At 45.8% G+C, this 17,121-nt stretch overlaps 1 protein-coding gene across 1 annotated transcript; it reads left to right on the plus strand.

Moving 5' to 3' along the window:
• Positions 1–8,026: 8,026 nt before the first annotated feature.
• On the plus strand, positions 8,027–15,121 carry LOC143028231 (uncharacterized). The gene is made up of 3 exons (XM_076190038.1): positions 8,027–8,068; positions 14,183–14,289; positions 14,816–15,121. The coding sequence occupies exons 2-3, from the start codon at positions 14,190–14,192 to the stop codon at positions 15,022–15,024; spliced, it is 309 nt and encodes a 102-aa protein (XP_076046153.1). The 5' UTR covers positions 8,027–8,068; positions 14,183–14,189; the 3' UTR covers positions 15,025–15,121.
• Positions 15,122–17,121: the final 2,000 nt, after the last annotated feature.

Genomic DNA, 17,121 nt, shown 5'->3' on the forward strand with positions numbered 1-17,121 from the left:
CAGTTAACCTTTAATTAAACGTGTACAAACATAGGAAAGTCTGTAGTTTCACTGCAGCTACCATTTTCTAACCATTAGGTGAGAAAGAAAACGGATATAGATAATACTAATTAACCATATACTGTACATAAAAGATCGTGCGTCAACGATTAATGTGCCTCAAACATGTATGCCTAAAATGTAAAAAAGTAGCAAATACGTAAGGTTAAGAGTTGTTAAACGGAACATATGTGTCTTTTTACCGTCGTCAAATTACTTGCAATGGTTTTCTGACACGTAAGACAATAAGCTTTTGTTGGATCTCCATCTACCTTTGCCAGCCATGGCTTGAATTCCTCCATCTCCAGCCATGCATCTCTCAGCTTCCGTTTATTAGCCATGACATGTAATCTGAAGTAGACCATGAACTTTAAAATACATAAGTTCAAGATATGCATTCCATTTCCTTTGGAGTGCCCCCCATTCAGATGTATTTACTATAAAGGGGTAACTTTGTCAGATTCGGTACACTCATGAAAGATTACTTACTTGTGATACTTTGACTGTTTAGAGGACTATTATTTCGTGTGTGTTATGCACGCAGTAGTATTAGAGAAAATTAAACCAGTCACTAGCAAATAGGCAGGGCTCATCTCGGAGTGATCCTTGAAGTGCGGCTATTAGGAAGGCAACCACAAAACTGACTAGTTCTGCTTCATAGTTCGAATGCATTTTGCCTCGGTTTGCATATTTTCCACAATGATTTGCCAGTGCACTGCACAGTTATGTTCAGAAATATGTGTAAACATAGTAAGAAAAGATATATCCAACGTAAAAAGCTGAATTTTCTATGAGGAATTTTATTCTACGGAAAGAGGAATTTGAAATTACCCTATTATGTCTGCTAAACATATTTGTAGTAAGCCATTCATCAATCAAATGAATACAATTTGTTGATTACTTATAACATCCGTATTAATAACATTTACATACTATATCGGTAGTTATTATGCCGATCTTTTGCAAAATGGCGAATGTGGAAAAAAAAAAGCTACAGGCAGTTGCCAGATGTCGTCATTATGCTTCATTCCGTATCAAAAATTCTACGAACGGCAACACTGCTGACCACCGCGTCTGCGGCTACAACCCGTTTTCTTTTCTCTGCACATGCGCATTGGGCTTGGCCCTGTTAACACTAGTGGCAAAGACTATGAAAAAAAGACAGAAAAACAAGACGTCCAGATGAAGCTGGAAAACTTAAGTTCTAAATCCAACGCTTGGTGGCACTAGCGCTGATATTCACCATAACTTGCATCCCTCGCGTAGTGGTGGCGCTAGTGATGATGTGCATCGTCTGCTTGCTTATCTTTCAAAAACAGCTGATTGTTGTTTCTGCTTTCCACGCGGTCAAAACAATGACAGGACATGGTCTTGCCTGCATTGTATGGTGCAATGCTAACAAACACACGCACCCGGATCTTATTTTTCATCGTTTCCCGAAGGATAAGCAATGGTAAACGCAATATGATTAATGACAAAATAGCAAATACACATTGCACTCAAGAGTGATAAGTAAGATTTTTAGTGGGAAGAATATACCAAAGTGTAAAAAAATTATATCATGACATCTCATTGGTTCTTGTTGCTATATGAAATATTTTCAGATGTTTGAAATGGAAACAAAAACTAAACGAAAAGACCCTTTACAATAAAACTGAAGTAAAGCTAAACCAAGCACACACAATATGTAGCAGGCACTTCTCAGCAGCAAATTACCAGACATCAAAAAGGCTTTATGATCATGCATGCCCAGATCAAAATATCAAAGGCAAGATTATAGTTATAGCACAGTATACATAATATTTTATTCTATCTGTAGAAGATGAGATGGTAAGTAATTTTTCCTTGGGAGTCTAATATTTGTACCTATATATTTTTCAAAGTAATGATATAGGTGTATCCCTAAATATAGACTGAATAAAATATACACATATATGACTAAAATGGCCTATGCCCCCCTGCATCCGAGCCCCACCCATTTTCATATATTATTAGGTTAAATATAGTATTGCCTCTTCCATATTTACATTATTTATGGAGAACACTAATTTTTTTCTTACTTATTGTTATGATTTTAGTCTTTAAAGCTATGTGTGTTTTGTTATAGACCTCTATATTGTGCGTGGGCATGCACACTTTCATGTCTCCGCGACTGATTTCATAGCCCGAGAGGACCTTCACGTTTGTATGATCACTCGATTTTAATTTGTACATGGTTTTCTCTAAAGTAGCTATATTCTTTGTAACAAAGCAAATCATCTCCCTTGACCAAGATTTCTGCCTTCACTCCGTATGGGTTTATCTAAAGAACAAGATACCGGGAAAGCATTTATTCAATCATTACAGTGTAAAATCGATATAAATATTACAATAGTTACTCTAAGTACTCAGAAGAAAAAACTTTCAATGGAGACCACCACTGTACATAGTAGAAATGGGTTTTCCCATGGGCGTTAGGAGGGGGAGAGGCAAAGGGGAGAGGGGAAGGGGGCGGTTGCACCCCCGTCCCTTAGGAATCCAAGGCGTCTTCTTGAAACTTTGCCGGATGTTATGTATAATTTTGCTAAATGTTCAAGTTGTAGTATATCAGTGTATGACTGATGAAAATAAAAATATAATTCCTGCAGATAATACGCCCATGCGGCCAATTTCTAGTGTGTATCCTGATAAAACTATACCATTGATCATAAGTATGATATTTTTAATCTCTTCCCCCTACAAAAATTCTTGCGGACACCCCTGGAGCTTCTCATCTGGAAGGAACCTCTCCATCTAGTGTCGGAAGAAAGGGGGTTGGAATCCGGTTCTGCTCCGGGGAGCACAGACACACGTCCCTGCATGTCCGTAAAAGCAGCACTCTGACCTTGGCCTGCAGTCTGATGGGTTGCGGCACGTGAAGTAAGCTATCGGACATGGGGACGTGATACAAGCGCCCCCGCTCAGGTAGGGATATGACCCACACGAGTCCTTGCCTGTGAAAGTAGTGCCATTTATAGTATGAAGAGACGGGCAAAGATTAAAAAAATTCTTTTTTTAATCTGGGTACTATATGCACAAGTCTCATTAGTATAGAAATACACAAATGAATAAAGAAATTAAAATACATTAGATAAACCATAAAATATGAACAATTACAAAAGTTAAAACAGTTAACCCATGTTGAGAAGTTATATGAACAATCAAATGAGGACAAGTTAGTTCCAAATCCCTTATTTGCGTCACCGGCCATGAAGATTATAACTGAACTTAACATAAGGGGAAAAAAGAAAACAGAAAAAAAATATGCGTCGCGACGGAAGATAGAAGACGCGGCACGCTCTCGACGCTGAAGTGTACAAATTAATCCGCATTGCAATGAAAGTAAAATAGAATTAATAAATAAATAAAATTACAGTGAAGTGAGTTTAACAGACCGATGTGTTCTTTCTACTGGGGAATAGCTGAAAGGGAGAACAAAGACGATCCATCCTTACATGGTCCACGGGCTTCGACCTGCACGGAGAAGACCGCCAGCAGGCTGCACACAAGAGCCACGGACACCGTCATTGTCTTCGTCATCCTCATCGTCTTGTCGGTAACCTTGAACGTCTTCTTCACTGAGATCGGCACGTGCGGGTCAGTTCCTGTTCAACAGTCACACAGTTTAGTACAAAGGCATCATCAACCTTTTGGGGAAAAAAAAACTGTCAGCGACAATTCCACAGAAGGCAAAGCCTTTGTGTCTTTCGAAGATTTCTGAACAAAGTTTTCGATCAATATGCCACGAGGATGACCATCGATTGGATTGCCTTTTCTACCTCGCTCATAGAGCTTCACACGAAAATGATCCAAAACCCTACTTTAGTCGACCCAATGTCTGATTCTAAATTGATTGTGGTTGGGGTGGGAATTCTGCAGTTGATCAGTTGGAGGATTCTACAATTGAATGTAGTCGAGTAGATATTCTAAAACGATTCAGTGTGTGGGGGGGAGAGGAGTTGTACAATTAACCTCACTCTTCTTGCTTTTGGAACAAACAATGACGTAGCTGACGAGTACCTTTGGTCAAGTCTTGCGTAGTGTGTGTGTGCACCAACACGGAGACGATGGCTGCTCTAGTCCCTCGATGTTCTCGTCCAATCAAATCTCCACCTACTGGGTGACTGACCACCGTCCACCACGTCCGCGGCTACAACCCGTTTTCTTTTTCCGGCGCATGCGCATTGGGCTTGGCCCTGTTAACACCAAAGGGTGTTAACACTAGTGGTTCTAACGGCCGCGGTCGAAACCGCGGCGGTTCAATTACAATGTAAGTTACTGGAGGCGTTCATACTCAACCGCTCTCACTTTTTCCTTGACTATGATGTCCCAGGGTGAACAGGGTTTTATTCTACCGTTTGATTCCTAACAGAACTATCAAGATTTTCTTCTGTCTGCCGCCAAGCGATTTCACTGGTCAGGCGGGGAAGCGACCCAACATAGGCCTAAAAGAACCAGCGTCTTGCCGCAGCTGACAGAGCTTTGCTCTACCAGGGGTTTCTCACTTCCCACTGTGTGGGATTGGGATGTTAATGAGTGTACAGGAGCTCCTACCATCGACGGGGAGCGATTGATATCATCGCTCGTTAACAAACGCAGCGCCAGACGTAGTTTGCTAACGAGGGCGATTCGAAGACAAAAACGTCTGACCACATTTCGTACAGACGTTATGAATGATAGGTTTATCTACTTCAAGAAACAGCCACTGCTGGAACTTGGAGAGAAGTGCGGGATTCGAACCCACAACTAAGCGAATGCGAGACCAGCTCGCTTGCGATGACGCCACCAGGGTAGGATTACATTGGAACTCCTTCTAACACTCCCCGTGTCACAAAGTCCGCATCATGATACCGCATCACGAAGACAACGAAAAAACGTAGAGACTGGACAGCTTCACATCTGGCTTAATGATCCCCTTATGGGTCGATACCCTTAAGAAATAATAATAATATATATATATACATATACATATACATATACATATACATATACATATACATATACATATACATATACATATACATATATATATATAAATACCGCAAGGACTTTCATTAGTGGGCACTTGCAGATGTGTATCATCATAAGATGATACAGATCAGGGGCTCTTAACACTCTTTTCCATGTACCCCATGACTTATGTGTTACTATTATGTGTATTACTATTCTTTAGCCTCCTGAAGATCACCTCAACCCTGAATAGAAGTAGGTGGTGTTCACTAAGCGCCCCTAATATCTAGTTCGTGGTTTCAGAAATATATGCCTTTGGTGACAATAAACAATGATCAGTTTTCGTAAAAAAAAAAGTGAAATTCATGTAGATTCATAGATGTGCTCTCTTGGCCTGAAATAAAGGTGTATTTATATCTCGTGGGCATGTGCAAAATTAAACATGGCACGCAAGTACAGTACAGATCAGATTTCGAATTTTGTTAGTATGCTCCTAATTTCCTTAGGTAAAAGTAAAAGGATTTTTTGTTTTGTTTTTTTACGCAATGACATGGAAATGTACTTTTCTCTCATAGATGTAAGTAGGGGAGAGAGAGAGGAAGAAAGAGGGAGGAAAAGAGAGGGAGGAAAAGAGAGGGGGGGAGAGAGAGAGAAAGGGAGAGAGACAGAGAAAGAGAGAAAGAGAGAAAGAGAGAAAGAGAGACAGGCTTAAACTATGGCCCTTGAAAAATATGGCCGCATGCACCTGTAGTTCTATCTTACCTGTATAGCAGTTGTTCGGGCTGGGGTCTCCGGGCAACTGATCACCTAATGTGAACGCGAGGGCCACTTATAACGCAACAGCACATGTGCGGTTACCAGTAGGCACATTACGCAAACACACCCACATACACATTTCTTTTCGCAGCAGTGTTCATAGCATCTACTGGAAATCGACTTCACACGCATGTGCAACTCTCCTCGTTACTGTCAGTTTATGTTGGTGAGGGGGAGGGAGTGAATCAGAAAATGCCAAGTCTTAATAGCAATGAGAATGATAAAGAAGACATACGGCAATCTTCAACCCCCGCCACACCTCTCTTCCGATCTCTGGTCTGTGCAAAAGAGGGAGGGAGGGGAAGAAGAATCGAGTTCTGAGTGCGAGGTCGGGGTTTCCCCTTCCGAGAGCTGTGCAAGTTTTTCGCGTCCGCTGGCTCATAAAAAAAGTAAATAAACAAATAAAAAAACCTGGTTTCACCCAAAACAAAGGGTGACCTTGATCGTACACACCGAGCCCCTGATGAACAGACTTAGAAGCATGGACGGTAGACTTGTGCGTGGGCACCATTACCGACAAGCGACGTCCTCTCATAGTTTCTGTTCAGACGAAGTTAGCCAAACGACCCACCTCTTACATATAGGCACCTTAACTTACATATAGGCACCTGAACTTACATATAGGCACGTTCAGTTACATATAGGCACCTTAACTTACATATAGGCACCATAACTTACATATAGGCACCTTAAATTGTATATAGGCACCTTAACTTACATATAGGCACCTTAACTTATAAATAGGCACCTTAACTTACACTCTCTGGAAAGACGTAGAGTGCTGGGTGATCTAATAGTGGTGTTTAAGTGGATAAAAGGCTTTAACAATGAAACGCAAACAAGGTCATCATATTAAGACAACAGGACAGGATTCGCAGTAATGGATTTAAACTGGACAAGTTTAGATTTAAGAAGGAAATAGGCAATAATTGGTTTACTAATAGGGTGGTCAACGAATGGAACAGACTGAAACTATCAGTTTGGAAAAGACGAAGAGTGCTGAGTGATCTGAAAGAAATTTTCAAATGGGTTAAGACCTTTAACAAGGGTGATGTAGTCAAGGTCATCATATTAAGATAGCCGTGGAGGACTCGTAGTAATGGGTTTATATTGGACAAATTTAGGTTTAAGAAGGAAATTGACAAAGCCTATTTACCAGTAGAGTGGTCAACAAATCAGTTGTTTTAAGAGAAGATTTAATGGATTGGGATGACAGGTGGTAAGAGATACAGAACTGCCTAGTGTAGGCCTTGTGGTCTCTCGCAGTCCCCTCCATTTTTATATTCTTATGTTCTTTCCAAGGGCGTAGTCTCTCGTGCCCGTGGCAGCAACATGACTCCTTTTGTTGGTGATTCTCATCAGAGGATTTACTTTGTGTGCAAATGCAAGGAACATGTCATCCAGTATGTTCTCTGGCCTAAAAAAGAATTGTGACTGATCTTTACGACCTTCCGTGCTGTCAAGGACAAAGAGAAGAGCCCGCCCTGTTTTGTGGTTGATACGTCATCTTCTCATCACCGCATTGCAATATACAGATAAAAACATAAAAATGGAGGAGATTGCAAGAAGACCATAAGGCCTACACTAGGCAGTTCCATGTCCATTACCAAATGTCATCCCCCACCCATAAAGTTGTCTAATCTTCTCTTAAGACGAGCAATAGTTTCAGCGCTTACTACATGATTACTAAGTCTATCCCATTCGTTGACCACTCTGGTAAACCAGTTCTTGCCTATTTCCCTTTTTAAATCTAAATTAGTCCAATTTGAATCCATTACTGCGAGTCCTGCCCCCAGATAGACAGACAGACAAACCAAAAGACGACCCACGGCGTTTCTTGCTGGAGCCCTTTGCGACAACCTTGGGTCTATCAACCAAGACACGAATCCGAAGAAATGCGAGTCGAGGCAAGACTGTGGGTCTCTCCGGCTCTTCTTACCCTTCGCCTTACTTTTCGCCTTACCCTTCGTCTTCCCCTTCGTCTTTCCTTTCGACTTTCCCTTTGCCTTACCTTTCGTCTTATTCTTTGTCTCACCCTACGTCTTACTTTTCTTGAACCTCAGTCGGCTCAGTGAAAAGGAGTGAGCTGGTAACTCGGACCTACTCCGCGATATGTATACACGCACACACACACACAGACACACACACACACACACGCACATGCACGTACGCACGCACACACGTATTCATATATATTTGGCCGCAGGAGCCAGAGAGTGAGCAGAGTGAAGCGCACATGGTCTAGGTAAGGAGACCCCAGTTCCCCTCCCTCAGATTCAATTCTGAAAACCAGAGGGTTGTGCTCGCTGGTCGAGAGGATTAGAGCGTTTGAGGTGACGGCGGTTCGAAACATACCGCCAGCGAGTTGGACCAAGGACATGGTCAATTAAATTTTACGCTACAAAGTCCTCCGTAAGGGGCACCATACTAGCCTCCTGATAGGGGAAATTTGTGGCGTTCTGTTGGTTTTGATCTTCGGTGGATCAAAAAAAAAATTGTAAGAGGGAGGAATTGGTTGCGTAGTGGTTCCTTAATGTGTGGAAGCGAAATTCAGATGGACAGAGAGCCGGTTTGAGAAAAGCGGAAATATTTTCTTTGCTTTATTGATGCGATTTGTCCAGACTGTACCCAGTTTTCAAGTACTGGAATTCTGGAATTCTGGAATTCAAGAAAAGACCACCTCGCTTGCGCGGGATCGGGTTTTGTGGGAGGGGAAGAACGTCTGTTAGAAAATGAAAAGATAGTAGTGTATAAAAGAGGGCTATTGCCACCGGGCGAATCGCGAGCAATTAGGGGCTAGATTGTTGTCATGGCATAGGAGGACTTGACCAGGAGCTTGGAGGGAAGCGCCCGACGCCGGAGGTTAGGAGGTTGGGATTACCAACGGGGTTACCAACGGGGTTAGGATCACCAACGAAAGTTGAGAAAATGGTAGGAGGCGTAGTAGTAGAGAAAGGGGGAAAAACGGAAAAATCTTTAGTGGGAGGTAAACTGAAATGAGAAGATGTAGTATAAGAGAAAGTGAGAAAGGAAGCGAATTTTAGTCGAAGAAAAAGGAAGTGTATATGTTTGTGCGTGGGATGCGGCTATGTTCGTGAGAGGTGTGTGTGTGTAATTTACGGTTAGTGAGTAGATTTCACTTCCCGCGTTTAGAGGGCGTTCCTGATTAGCCCCAGGTAAGGCATGAGGATTCCTGTTTTACCCCAGGTCAGGTTTTGAGTAACGATATTATTATTATTATTATTATTATTATCCTTATTACTACCATTACCATTATTATTATTACATTATCACCAGTCAAGCTGGTGAAGGGGTATGTTACTTGTTGGTGCGGTTATACACGTTTTATCGTGTACACCGCACGTGGGACGGGCGCAGCTGACAGATAGTCTGTACGGTGTGGTCTAGGTGTAATATGTTGTATCAGATGTTTGTGTTTGGCGTGCAGTTTTTCTAGGTGTCTTGAGTGAAGTTTGTGTTTGTGTTGGTTGAGTGGACGGATGTTGGAAATTTGGTGTAGAGACTCAGTGGTTCTGAAGTCGCTCCATCGCGAGCCCGTGATGAACTGGACAGCGGCATTCTGAACCTTCTGATGCTCGTAGTTATTGGTGGCACATGTCAGCTGGCTTAGTCCCGGGGACTGGCACAGAATCGGTCTGACGAGGGCTAGGTACAATCGACGTTTGGTTCTCAGTGTTGCAGTTTTGAAGCGTCTGAGCCTACCCAGCACAGCCCTAGCCTTCGCTCCCTGCTTGCGGAAGTGTGGGGTCCAGGTAAGGCCACTATCAAGTGTGCTACCCAGCACACGGGTATGGTCCTTCGCTGGGATGTTTGTGTTGTTTATTTTAAGAGGAGTGTTTGTGATTGTTCTGTTGGTTCGTTTGCAGCGGAAGTGTACAGCATTGCATTTCGACGCGTTGGTCTTAATGCGCCACTGTTGCTCCCACGCGTGTGCCCCGTCTAGGATGTTTTGCATTATGTGTAACGCTCCCTGCAGCGTTTTGTGTCTGCTTATGTGGTTAGTGTCGTCCGCGTACGAGAGAGTTAGAGCCTGGTTGCGAGGATAAGCCGGCTCTGGCAGGTCATTCGTATATAGATTGTACAGAGTGGGGGCAAGGACTGACCCTTGCGGCACTCCAGCCTTCGGCACAAAAGGTTGGGACAGACAGCCCCGCCACTTTATTCTAATTGACCTGTCGTCCAGGTAGTTGCAGAGCAACCTTGTGAACGGCAGGGCAAAGTCGAAGTTGTGGTACAATTTGTACTTCAGGCCCTCGTGCCAGACAGTATCGAATGCCTTCTCCACATCCTTACAAACCAAAATGGCCTTACCAGGGCGACCGTCTGGCGGTCTTTGAACCCATTGAGTGATTATGGATATTACGTCTTCTGCACCGCGCCCCGGCCGAAAACCAAACTGGCAGTCCCTCAGCACATTCTCCGTCTCTAGGTACACGGTCAGGCGACGGCTTAAGACGTGCTCGAACACCTTTCCAAAGTACTCCAGAAGGGAGATGGGCCGATATGAAAGGGGGGCGGAGGCGGGTTTCTGGGGTTTAGGAATGAGGATGGTATGGGAGGCCTTGAATAGTTGTGGGAAGTACCCAGAGGCTAGTGAGCTGTTATATAGTGTCGTCATGTGTGAGATTATGTTGTCTGGCATACGTTTGAGTATGTGTGCATCGATGCCTGAAGGGCCAGGGGATTTTAGTTTTAGTGCCGAGATAACCCCCTTTACCTCCTCCAAAACTATGGGGCAGATAAGGGGATCATCTTCATCTAACTGAGAGAGATCAACAGTCTCGTCGGGAATGAGGTCACTACAGCTGTTCATAAATGAGTTAACACTGTGCAAGGTGCTAAAGCAATGTGGTCCTTGCACAGGATGGGGCTTAAAGACCTCACTCCATGCTGACGCCAGAAGGTCAGCTTGGTGTTGGGGGGAGTGTGCAGAGTGGTTAAGATGGTTGATGACCTTGGGTGGTGGCACAGAGCACTCCTCCAGCTCACGTTTGAGGGTCCTCCAGAACTTGGAAGGGTCCTTCTCACAGGCGCCGGAGAGTGAGGCCATCAGTTGCTCCTCTTCTCGATGTGAATCGATGTAGAGGGACTTCCTCAGGCTACTCTGTAGCCAGTGCATGTCTCTTAGGATGGCTACACGGGCCTCTAGGGGTGCTTGTAATAGATCTGTAGATCTGTTTTGTAGTGCAATGCGTAGTCTGTTAGTGCGCATAGAAGCGGTGAACGTGGCAATCTTTCGGTGCTTTGTTCTAGGAATGTGCTTTTTTACAGCGTTTTTGACAAACTTTGTAAGTGAGCGCCATTCCTGCTCTATCGCCGCTTGTGGAGTGTTGTCCATGTTTGTGTTGGTGTATGTCGTGAGAGTGTTTTTGAAGCCTTCCCAGTCGGCCTGACTGTAACGTAACCGAGGCTCACTGGGGATAAGGATGGGTGAGGTGGAGATGCGAAGGATTAAGGGTATGTGGTCTGAGAGGGTGGGGGCACCGGGTGAGATAGTGGAGTTGAGGAAGAAAGCTCGGCTGTTGGAGAACACCAGGTCGGGCTTACCCTGCAATCCATGACCTATGAATGTGGGAAAGTCCGGACCTAGGAACTTCAGCCGGTGAAGTATAGTAAGAGAGTGTAGTTGCCGACTCACTGAGCTGCTGTTGTGCGTTCCAGGGCTCCAAGCAGCATGACTGCAGTTGAAATCGCCAATGAAGAAGGTTGGGATTTTGTATGACATCACCTTGGCAATGTCAACAAAGGGGAGGAAGGGGATACGGGGAGGGCGGTAGAGGGTACAGAGGAGGATGGGACCGCGAGTGGTGCTTAACTTGATCGCGAGCATCTGCTCATAATGAAATTGATCAAGTATAGTTGCCTGGAGGGACTTCCTGGCCAAAATACAGACGCCCGAGTGCAAAGCAAGACCCCGACTCCAAGTATTGAAGCCTTGAATCTTGGGAAGAGAGTCGGGGGCTGGATCACCCATCGAAGTCAAACAAATGACATCAGGACCGTGTCTGGCAATTTCTAACAAAGTGCTGGTCCTTTGTGGGGCCCAGTGACGGACGTTCTGGTAGAACACACGTAAATCCAATCTATCCATAGGAATAGTTGTCTTTAGTGAGTCCTACTAGTTGGAGGGAGTTTTAAGAGGAAGCTTAGTTAGCCTTAGGGGCTTGGAGGGTAAGCACTTCGCTGTCGAAGGAGGAGGAGGATGCACTACCACTAGACTGGACAGTGTGTGGAATAGTGCTGGTGAAGGGGATTATGTCCCGCAGCGTCTCCTTTGTGAGTTTCGTCAGGTTCAGCTTAGGCCTCCCAGTCGAGCTGGCTCGTGGTATGGCCACACGGCGCGGGAGCTCGGAGGAGGATTTGTTTGCCCCTGACGAGGAGGAGCGGGGGCTTAGGATTGGGGAGCGTGAACGGTTGCTACGTTGGTAGGATTCATGTCTGTATGCCCTGGACTTGGGGCGTGATTGCCTGGGGTTAGGTTTAGGTTCTTGCGCAGCCTTCTTGGGGCAGGTGGAGGAGGAGGAGGAGGAGGTGGAAGAGGAGGAGGTGGGGGAGGAGGAGGAGGAGGAGGAGGAGGAGGAGGAGGGAGGGGGTGTGGAAACAGAGGGAGGGGGTGTGGAAACAGAGGGAGGGGGTGTGGGTGTGGAAACAGTGGGAGCGGTGGTGGGAGGGGTAGGGGCTGGGTGAGGATAGGATGGGTTGTTGGGACCAAAGGGAATAGCCTCTAGGACGTGAGGTGGAATGGGGAAGGCAGGTAAGCCCAGGTGAGTGAGTGCTGTGGACAGCACTTCCTGCACCTGCTCCTTGCTCTTGGACATGAGCATTGCCGAATAGACAATACTCAGAGCAAGTACTTGAGCGTCCCTCGCCTGGTTGCACCTTTCGTCTCCAGAAGGACACTGGAGATTACCAGCTGCCTCCCTTTCCAGGGTGCTGCCGATAATTGATGCAACCATGCTAGGGACTTCGGTACAGGTGGAGGGCCTGCTCGCATCCTGGCGAGAACGCTTGGACTTCGTCCTCTGCGTCCGCTGCTCCTTGGGGGCGCAAGAAGGCTCCTGGTCAGGGGCGGCAGCTGGGGAGCTAGCCCTCCTCTTTACACCTGGGTGGGTTCTGGGTTTGGGGGTGGGGGGTTGAGGGATTTTGCCTTGGGATGGGGAGGAGGGAGTGGGGGTGGAGGAGGTGGAGGTGGAGGTGGAGGAGGAGGAGGAGGAGGAGGAGGAGGAGGAGGGGGAGGAGGAGGAGGAGGAGGAGGAGGAGGAGGGGGTTTTGGTTTTAGGACGAGGATTAGAGGGTTGCGCAGGTTGGGGGCGGGTGTTGGGAGCTGACCTAGCCACCGGTTGAGCAGGCTGCGCTGTGTCAGCCGCCTTTCTCCTTTCCGGGCAGGAATTGGAGATGGCGCTGTGGGTTCCCCCACATAGGAGACACTTGAGTCTCGCTGCCTCGCATTCTCTATACCGATGTCCGTCGGTAGCACACTTGGAGCATCTAGTCAGATTGGGTTGAGGACAGGATCGGGATTCATGTTGGAGGGAGTAACATATCAGGCATTGCCTGACTTGGATATTTTTGAATTCTCTAATAGAGGATGGGGGCAGATATAGGAAACTAATCTTGAGTCCTACCCCGAGAATCAAGTCCTTCTACAAGCCTGATGACTGGGTCTTATAAAGGGGAACTCGGATGAGTTACCAACAAGGAATTACGTATAATAGTTAAATTACAAGGAGCCAATTTGGCCTGACTAGAGTTGAGATGAGGCTCAAATATTTGCTATTAACTTTAATTCTATGTTTATATATATACAATCTATGTCCAAGTGGATATAGAACCATAGGAGAAAATAAATGATCAATACTACTGTCTTGTGGTATCATGCTTCGACCGTTGGAGTCGAAGCGGGCAGCGTGGGCTGGCAGGTAATCCGGAGATAATTGCTCTTTGACCCTGCTTGACCTGAGAGATGAGGTCTTGAGCGGGCTCACTACACCAAAACTCTTCATGCGTGCGTGCATGCGTCCGTGTGCACTGGTGCTGGCTGGTAAGAATGCAGACCGTCGATATGCAAATGCGTGCAACAGTCCAACCGAATTACCAACATGAGTTCGTGCACGGTAGCTCTCGATGAATCGGTTGCGGCCAACTTGACCTACACTCTTGAAGCCTTGGAAGTGTCTGCGTGTCACTTTGAAAATGTTTCCATTGTCATAACTTTGTGGATAGGGATGAAAGATGGTAAAGAACGTGGAACTGTGTAGGCCTCATGGTTTCTTGCAGTCTCCTCCGTTCTTATGAGACACTGTCGAGTCGAAGAAGTTCTCATTGGCTCGCATTTCAGGAACAAGATGGTGGCATTGATTCGAGGTCTGCTTCTGGCACTGGTCCTGTCTGTGGTTGCCGTAACCAGCGTTCGGAGGTGGCGCCCTGGTCTCCCCCGAAATATCTGTAAGTACTGCATGCACACACACATATACATACGCACACACACACACACACACACACACACACACACACACACACACACACACACACGTCAAAATATGTCTACCTTCCAAATAAGACATGTACCCAGGCTCCACCCACCCCTCATTCATTTGTATAATCTGGTATCTTAGCTCAATATACATACATATGCATCCAACGTGTGTGTGTGTGTGTGTGTGTGTGTGTGTGTGTGTGTGTGTAATAGCACACGTACGCGCGTATTTCAATAATACAATTGTAACACAGTGTACAGATATGAAAGAGTACCTTGATTATTACATAGATTTGTTTCTTCTTGCGGCGTCTACATTTACACTCGCAACGATTTCCTACCAACTAGCATGCTGTCCTCCTTCCCTTCCTCCTTCTCCTCCTCCCTCCTCTCTCCCCCCCCTCTCTTCTCTCCCTATCCCTCTTCAGATGACGATAATGTGTATTTTGTTCTGTGCAGCGACTCGTGTCCTCTCTCACTCTCTCTCCTCCTCAGATGACGATCGTGTGCACTTAAATCCGTGCAGTGACCCTAGAAAACTGGAGTTCTCCCAGAAGTTTTGCCTGCCGAAGCCTTGCCAGTCGTATGACCTCTGCCCCGGGCGAACTCACAAAGAATGCTCCGGAGAACGGTACTGCTGCCACACTGGGGACGGTAGGCAGTGGGCCTGTGCCAAACTGTACGACGGCATCTCGCCGTCTTAAACTCCACATTCAAGGAAGAGGAGACGAGAGCGCCGTGTCCTGAGGCGATCCTGCTTAACGAAGTCATGGAGGTCGGTCAAATAAAGACTTCGGTCGATATGTGTGTCTTATTTCTTCCTTTCTTCTTCGCGTGGCCATTTTTCACGCTCTGAATCTAACTGCCCCGGTACCACCGTACTTATTCTTCTTGAATTTTGCAAGCAGTCGTTCACCGGGTGGAAGACGAGCACAGTTGAAATGCACATCTTTAAATCTTGAGGATGGTGTCATCAGACACTATCATCAAGATTTACAGCGAATATTTTTTCTAAACTTGGTTTGTGACGCATGCAGGTGACACAAAACAGAAAAAATACTCCTGGAGACAAGAGGATGCTCATCGGAAGTGATTCCAAGCGTGAACTAAGCCGTGCGAGGCCGCACTTGTAGTCACCCCTCCCCCCCCCCTAAAGAAATAGCATTAAATAAAATAATTGTAATAAAAAAACGGAAACCTAGCTGATGCGACTTCTCGCCTCATGACCTCTTTTGGCCCCTGTCCAAGTGCGACAAGGAAGGAGGCCTGCATCCCGAGACGGGTGACTTGTCCTCTCTCGGTGTATGTGCCTCCTTCTCCACTTTCTCCTCCTCCTCCTTGCCAGATGTACGTTCTATTATCACCAATTCCCTTAGCATGTGTATTCATAGTTAGGTCTGCGACTTGACTTTTCAAACGATGTTAAGTTTGATTTGGTGTGCGAGTGAGAATCTGGAACGACTGATGGTGGTGGAAGACGAGGAGGACGAAGAAGAAGACGTTCACCATTAGCGCCAACAGCATCAACAGCAGAAGCAACACTGAATCTAAGAAAGGAGGTGTGAAACATGAGGATATCATCTTCTAGAAAATGTTTGCACTCAGAGAAATAAGAGCATTTAGATGTATATGCAAGCATATACTGAAAGGAGGAAGGGTTTGGCCCAACAGTTGAGGGAGGTCTGTGTTGGTCGAGATCATTTTATGACTCGGAACCAGTTTTACGATTACCTTTTTCGACAGGGAATCCTGCGCCCAAGATAAGGACATCGAAGAAGCTGTTTGTGATACAGAACTACGACAACGCACCCTGATAACAACCCTTGTTCTCCAACAACATTAGTAAATGTACTCTGCATATTTCTCTCTCATATATATACCAAAGTGTTTTTCCCCTTACAAGGGAGGTAGCCATAGGAACAAAGGAATAAATTCCACTCCCACCCTTCCATCCCCATGTACTCCACTCCCATTTACCACCTCCCTCCCTCTTATCTTGGCTCCTCCTGGATGATGAGTCATCCTTGCTTCTCGCCCACTGACCTGGGTCAGAAGCAGTGTTGCAAGACACAGCACATCCACAGCAAGGCCGCTTCATTTAATTGGCGACCACCCCCTCCCCGTCCCCTCATGGAGAAAAAGAGAAGACGGGGAGAAAACCCTTCAGGCTGCGTCAAATTGTTTCTCATGCATACTCCCTCACCCCCCATCCTCCACCCACTCCCTTTCATGCAGCACAGCATCATCCATACACAACCATTCTCCATTCACCCCTATCTTCTGTCTTCTCCCGTCCTTCCTCAACAGACATTTCCCTCTTTCCCAATGTCCCTTTTACCCCATCCATTCATCTCATCCTTGGTCGTTCCTTCATGTTCACTCCTTCCACCTCTGACTTCCACACCTCTTTTACTAATCTATCTTCACTCATTCTTTCCATGTGTCCAAACCATCCCAATACTCTTTCGTCAACCCCACCTCCCAACTCCCTTCCCACCCCCGTTCTTCTCCTCACCTTATTCATCTATCCAGCCCAGTAACCCCGATCATACACTGCTTTGACTCGCCTCCGCCGAGGCCACAAGAAGTCTGGCTTGGGTGCTGTATGTTTTCCTTGTTGCGTGCGCACGCGCGCACATGAAACTAGTTGCACTTTACAGAAAAAAAAATCCATTTCTAGGCCCAGGTCTCTCTGTACGGGTCGTAATCTACTAAACAGAAAATTCATTTCCGCTTGACTAGCTAGCTGTACCTTTTTCAAAGTTACTTCCTCTTCAAGTTAGTGTATATTCACTTCTTGT

The sequence above is a fragment of the Oratosquilla oratoria genome, chromosome 9 (genome assembly GCF_046742065.1).
Source record: "Oratosquilla oratoria isolate Oo_2021 chromosome 9, ASM4674206v1, whole genome shotgun sequence".
Classification (NCBI taxonomy): domain Eukaryota; kingdom Metazoa; phylum Arthropoda; class Malacostraca; order Stomatopoda; family Squillidae; genus Oratosquilla; species Oratosquilla oratoria.

Excerpts from the sequence above, each read along its gene's own strand:
- LOC143028231 (XM_076190038.1), top strand. The coding sequence starts at position 14,190 with ATGGTGGCATTGATTCGAGGTCTGCTTCTGGCACTGGTCCTGTCTGTG. Across the intron at positions 14,290-14,815 it reads TGGTCTCCCCCGAAATATCT|ATGACGATCGTGTGCACTTA; the intron begins GTAAGTACTGCA and ends TCTCCTCCTCAG.